Genomic DNA, 6936 nt, shown 5'->3' on the forward strand with positions numbered 1-6936 from the left:
CCTTGAAGTGGCCGGGCGGGAAGGCGCCGGCAGGGCGGGCAGCGTGGTGATGCTCCCGGCTGCCATGCCCCACCCCGGGGGGGCTCTGCCGGGGTGTCCGCGCCCCCAGAGCCGCGCGAGGAGCCGCCGCCGCCCCCGGGCCCGGGCCGACCCGGTCCGGGGCGCGGCCATGCCCCCGGCCCTCCAGCCTCCCGCCCGGCAGCGCGCGGCAGCGCCCGCGGGCCCCCAGCCTCGCGCGGTCCTGCAGCTCCCCTCGCCAGCTGCCCTGGCGCGCGAGCCGTGAGCTGGGCGCGGGGCCCGGGAGCTGAGCGCGGGGAGCTGCACTCGGGGCCGGGGAGCTGCACTCGGGCTCGGGGAGCTGCACTCGGGGCCGGGGAGCTGCACTCGGGGCCGGGGAGCTGCACTCGGGCTCGGGGAGCTGCACTCGGGGCCGGGGAGCTGCACTCGGGCTCGGGGAGCTGCACTCGGAGCGGGGAGCTGCACTCGGGCTCGGGGAGCTGCACTCGGGCTCGGGGAGCTGCACTCGGAGCGGGGAGCTGCACTCGGGGCCGGGGAGCTGCACTCGGGCTCGGGGAGCTGCACTCGGAGCGGGGAGCTGCACTCGGGGCCGGGGAGCTGCACTCGGGGCCGGGGAGCTGCACTCGGGCTCGGGGAGCTGCGCGCGGGCCGAGGAGCTGCGCGCGGGCCGAGGAGCTGCACTCGGGCTCGGGGAACTGCACTCGGGCTCGGGGAGCTGCGCGCGGGCTCGGGGAGCTGCACTCGGGGCCGGGGAGCTGCGCCCGGGCTCGAGGCCTGGGAGCTGTGCTCCTGGAGATCATCTTTGAATTCTGACTACTGCGCAAGGCATCTAAGGTATAAGGGGAAGTACCAAGAACTGCTTGGATGAAGCAGTTTTGAAATATCTCTGAAGAGATACACAATTTGAGAGCCCTTGAAGGAAAGGACTGTCTGTGTAGTTCATCACTCTTTTTGTAGTGCCTAGCATGGTGGTTGGCATAACAATCAATAAACAGTTATTGAATAAGTAGACAATGAATAAATAAGAAACACTCTTGCATCTGGGAGTGGAGAATGGGAGAATACACCAAAACCCAAAGTCACCGGGATGTCAAAATCAGGTGTTCATTGAAAGTGATAGGAACCAGGACTAGAAATCAGTAATAACGTAGATGAATGAAAATGGACCAGCAGTTCAGCTGAAGAAGAAATCAATAGGCAACCAGGGAAGAGGGAATAAGGAGATGAGATTAAAATGAATATTTTGCAAGAAGATATATGGAATAGATTTTGGTGAGAAAGAAAGGAGCAAAAGCAGATGAGGCCAAGTCCTTCATAATTTAAGAGGGATTCGAAAATAGCTTTGAAAAAAAAAGGAAGGAAAATAGCTTTGAAACTGACGAACTGGGATCCTGGGCCGCTCACTCCGCAGGCCTCGGGAGCCGGCGTCCCGCCCCAGCTCAGCCCCGCGACCGCAAGTACAGGTGCCCGGCCGGACCCTTCCGAGCCCCGACGACCCCGAAGTGCCTGACCACGCCTACCCACTGCGCCTGCGCGAGGCGCCCCTCTCGGGCGAGCCAGGAGCCTGGCGCTGGGTGGGCCGAGAGGCTCGTCGCGCCTGCGCGGAGGGCCCGGGGAGCAGCGTCGTTACTTTCCAAACGAGTGGCGGGAACCGTTGGAGGCTGTGGCGTCGCCGTCTGCCGGGCCGCAGCCGCTCCCTCGTGCGTAGGCCTGGCCATGGCGCTGCAGCTCTCCCGGGAGCAAGGCATCGCCCTGCGCGGGAGGCGGAAATCGTGGCCGAGTTCTTCTGTGAGTCCCCCTCGCGCAGGCCAGAGGGCGGGGACTGCTGAGGCCCGGCCGGCCCGGAGGCGGGGGCCGGGGGTGGGGGGCGTCTCTGCTCCAGCGCCCGCCTGGCTGGAGAATCTAATCTAGGCGCCTTGCTCCTGGGGGAGCGGGAAGCCCAGGTGCTGCCGCGGCCTGCCTCGCGCCGCGCCCCTGCACCAGCATCCTTGCGGGAAACTGCGGGTCCCACCCGCTTCCCAGCCCCGGCACCACCCCGAGCGGTGGAGCCCCAGTACACTTTGAACAGCCCATCCACCAAGCTTTGATTCCGGTACTGACAGCCATGGACCAGATTTAGGAAACTCTGTCCTGGACCAGGCCATGTTTGTACCCTCTGATAGACGCCGGCAGGAGAAGAGGAGGGAAAAGTGAGGGAGAGGCTTGCTCTGGAGCATCGGACCGGTTAATCAGTTGCTAATCCAGACGCAAAAGCCTGTTTCAGCACCCTGCGGTCACATAACCTGAATTGGGGCTTGCATTACCCTGAGCTTGTAGTTCTACTTTGACACTAGGTTAATGCAGTTTGGCATTTTTATTCCTGCATAAACGCAGGTATCGTGTTCTTTTCACTTAGAAGCAACATTTTTAAGGATTTTCAGTGGCACTTTTCACCTACCCTGCTTTCACCAAGACGCCCACAAACGTACATTTAGCTTTTTCGGTTTGATACCATGAATGAAACCGTAGCCACATCTAAATAGGTTTTATTTTCCAGAGTTGCAAAGTGAAAATGACTTTAACATTCCTTTTGTTTTCAGCATTTGGCATCAACAGCATTTTATACCAGCGTGGCATATATCCATCCGAAACCTCTACTGGAGTGCAGAAATACGGACTCACCTTGCTTGTAACAACTGATCCTGAGCTCATAAAATAACTCAATAATGTAGTGGAACAACTGAAAGGTATTTAATTGTTGAAAACCATTTTGAGTTTTGCAGGCCTTCTTGGACCCGTAATTTCTGGCATCTTGGTGTTCATTTTTCAGCTCTATACAAAGAGGTGTAAAACACTGCAATCTCATAGTGATTCTCAATCCGAAGGAAGCAAATAATAAGTTGAAAGAAAGTCCACTCTTCCCTACCACATTTTGAGTGGGTTAAATACGTTGATGTTAGGAATCTGATCTGGCTTCACAAAACAGTCTCTATCAACTCCCTTTGATTTTTGCATTTCGTGTAGCCAGGTGGAGCCAGGTGGAGCAAGTTGGAATTAACTATGATGGTGTTTATTATTGGAGAGAAATCCACTATATATTTTTAACATGATATGTTTTCTATAGCTGTCTAGTGATTAAAACCATCATTATTTTATAATAAAACAAAATGAAATTGGATCTAGCCTGGGAACTAAACTTAAAAAAAAAAAATACTACTAATAGAGTACCCAATAAAGTTTTCTAATGTCTTACTGTCTTCATTTGTCTTTGTTAAAATCCTGCCAGTAAGTTAGCCATTTCTATCTGAACACTCATTGTTTTTTCTTAGCTTAAGAAATTACTGAATACTTGTTGAATGAATACTTGTTCTCCATCTACTCTTTTTTCCCCCCATGTTTTTCTCTACTTAGGAGTCTCACTTCTAATTTTTCTGTGTTATAGGATGTTTCTCCCTGGCTCCTCATTTGACCTTCCAAAACTAGTTCCAAAAAAACATTACAGTAATTTTTTTTAAATTCCTGAGTCATATATATTTTGTTTCAAGAGGCTTTATTTTTTAAATTCTATTAATTGTATTTTTATCATCTTCAGGGCTAAATCACCCAGGGCTATACTCAGATTATTTAGCCTGAAATGTAGAAGTAACTAAGAATCTATGTCACCTTCATTTGATGAAGAAGCAAGCCCTGCCTAAGCTACTGGTTTTTAGGTTGTCTCCTTTAAGACTACACTGATGACATTTCACCTCAGTTGTATGTAGACCTCCCTATTTAATCTGTCCCTTTTATTTAGAATGGAGGAATTGCTCTTCTTAGAGGCAAATTGTTCGATCTCTGTAACCTTTTGCATATTTAATGGTATTTACTTGCAGAACTGAAGTCAAGTGAGAATTCCGAGTCAAATTTTCCTATATTCTCTTATTGGATCACACACTGCACCTTCTTAGCATTTATTACAATTAAAATTTTACATTTATTGCTGCAGTGATTAGATTAATGCTCATCTTCTGCAGTTTACCTTGGATTAGAGTATACTGCATGTTCACTACTCTGTCCTTAGCCTTCAGTACTAGCTACATCTGGTACAGATACTGAGAATTGGAAAATGGGAGCTAGGTTATTGTGAGGCAAGTTTTCTGTATAGGTTGGAGGAGTTCCAAAATACCAGTGGCAGGAATTTGCTAAGGGTAGAAAGTGAGACCTGGGAAGAGTTACTTTGGAATGCAGTGAACCATAAAAGATGCCTTGTTGGGATCCCTGGGTGGCGCAGCGGTTTGGCGCCTGCCTTTGGCCCAGGGCGCGATCCTGGAGACCCGGGATCGATTCCCACATCGGGCTCCCGGTGCATGGAGCCTGCTTCTCCCTCTGCCTGTGTCTCTGCCTCTCTCTCTCTCTGTGACTATCATAAATAAATAAAAAAATTAAAAAAAAAAAAAAAAGATGCCTTGTTATGTATTGCAGGTTGGTTATACAAGTGTTCAGTTCAGAAACTGGTGGTAGTCATCTCAAATATTGAAAGCGATGAAGTCCTTGAAAGGTGGCAGTTTGATATTGAGTGCGACAAGACTGCAAAAGATGACAGGCAAGTATGAATTAAATTGCTTCCACTTTCATAGATTTTTTTTTCCAAAACTTGTTTCTTGACTAAATGAGTTCTAACTATATCGAACTAGTTTCGTATAAGTAGTTTGTTTCTAACTATGTTAGATTCAATCTTTCATCTCCCGTGGAGAAGAATTAGACTCTCAAACTGTGCTCACAAAAGAGTCGTGCCTATTATGGACTTGTATAGTGTACTCTTAACATAATTGCCCTTAGTCTAAAATCCATACATTTCAACCTTTAGTATTTATGGTGCTATATGTAAGCTACACATGATGTATTAGGTGGGCCATTTTATGAATTGTGTCAAGGTACTTTTAACCATGAAGTATTATCCTAGACTTTCTCCTAGCTTGATCTGCAGATCTACTGTATTTCATTTAATGCTATGAACTTCCTAAGACACTCTTAACTGAAGTTCTTAGATCCTCTGGATGGGAAATGCCCCTCATTAAATGCTAATTCTTAGCATTGTCCTAGGCATGCTTACTTGTAAACTCAGAACCCTCTCTCATAATGATATGTAGTTTGTTCCTGAAGCCTTTGGTCTATTTTAGAAAATGTTTAATTATAAAAACAACTTGATATAACATCTTATTTGAAGCACTACAGAATTAGACATTTAGGTATTACTAAAAATGCCAAAATGATTATGCCAATTAAAGATCTTAGATACTACTTGTTATCTTTATTTTACAATATGCTGAATGTTTCCTGAGTTGAAGCACTTGGCAGGTTTTCTAGTCATCTGTTATTTAATGACCTGATACTAAGATCAGCCTTAAAAACTGGAATAATAAATGAAATTATAATTGTTTTTTAAAAATTCCTTTTGAATGCATTACTTAATTTGAGTTTTGAAGCATTTAATCAAACAAATAATCTTACCAGTGTTTTAAATAACTTGTTAAAACTTAAAATGAATCAACTCATTTGGTTTCTTCAGTAGCACACCCAGAGAAAAGTCTCAGAAGGCTATCCAGGATGAGATCCAACAGATCACAGCTACCGTGACGTTTCTGCCGCTGTTGAAAGTCTCTTGTAAGTATTATATGACTTCACGTTGGTTCAGATTTGTTGTGGAAAGACTAAGCTATTTAAGAATTAGTTTTGTTGAATTTTTTCTTAATTATCCATGTCATGGTATATAAGTGAGAAAAACGTCATGAATCTAAAGTAATGCTGGTTGCATTTATTTACAAGTGCTGAATAGGGAAAGAATGAAAGTTTCCTACAGTACTCCTGAATATTTTGATGTAATTTCTTCCATTACTTTTATTTTCTACACATTTCCTTGTATATAATCAAGACTTACAGGTATAACTGTGTCTTTCTTTTCTAGCTTAGTTACTCCTTCATTCATCAGATATACCCTAAATGCCTACGGTATGCCTGACACGGTTCTGGGCATTGGGATACAGCGGTCACAGAACCAAGATGTTCTCTTTCTCTGGCTTAGATTCATGCTGCCTCGTGATTAATTATATACTTTCTGCAAATATCTTTAATGGTTTTTCTCTTTGAAAAAAAAAAAAAAACTCGAGTTTTTTCATTAAATAAAAAGGAGTACAGTATTTTCTGTACTAAAATTTCCATTGAAGAAATGCAATTAGCTAATATAACTGATTAGAGATCAAGCTAAACTAGCTTTTCTGACATGATAGGTAGCTCACATGTGAGGGAGACAGCAAGGATAGTTGTACCTTTCAAAAAATAGTTGTACTTTAATGATCTTATCCCCAATTTAGGTTCATTTGACCTACTGATTTATGCAAAGATTTGGTTGTACCTGAAAAATGGGAAGAGTCGGGGCCAGCGTTTATTACCAATTCTGAGGAAGTCTGTCTTCGTTCATTTACTATTACTATCCACAAAATAAATAGCATGGTGGCCTATAAAATTCCCACCAATGACTGAGGATGAGATAAGGACAGTGATGTAGTTCTCAGATGCGGTTTTCCTGAAACCAAGTCAAGTATAGTTGATAAATTATGTTTCACTGGTTAATTTTTAGACTGGGAAAACAACACAACATTATACATCTATTGAACTGTGCATAATTGTTTCTTTTTTTGTTACCTGTATGACTTTATACAGGGTTGGCATAAATTATTGCACGTTGTTCAAAAGGGAACTAGCAGATCACATCAGCATTGTTGTCAAGTCCTTGAAAGTAGTAACTGCAGATGGATAACTTTTGCCATAAAGCTAAATGCCTTATTAAATCAGACCTTTTGGTCAAGTACTTTGACTCTGGAATATAGGTAGGGAGATATTAAATGTAAAATACAGGAAAAGAAGTCTGAATATTGAGAGTCTTTGTTTAGGTTCTGAAAT

General features: G+C 45.1%; 1 protein-coding gene across 1 annotated transcript; it reads left to right on the plus strand.

Moving 5' to 3' along the window:
- The first annotated feature begins 730 nt into the window (after window positions 1-730).
- On the plus strand, window positions 731-6516 carry LOC476070 (mitotic arrest deficient 2 like 1). The gene is given in 7 exon segments (XM_038545097.1): window positions 731-1777; window positions 1780-1806; window positions 2598-2744; window positions 4459-4579; window positions 5549-5640; window positions 6348-6368; window positions 6371-6516. Coding segments are annotated over 7 exon segments (597 nt in total). The 5' UTR covers window positions 731-1734.
- Window positions 6517-6936: the final 420 nt, after the last annotated feature.

This window comes from Canis lupus, chromosome 8, assembly GCF_011100685.1.
Source record: "Canis lupus familiaris isolate Mischka breed German Shepherd chromosome 8, alternate assembly UU_Cfam_GSD_1.0, whole genome shotgun sequence".
NCBI classification, from domain to species: Eukaryota; Metazoa; Chordata; class Mammalia; order Carnivora; family Canidae; genus Canis; species Canis lupus.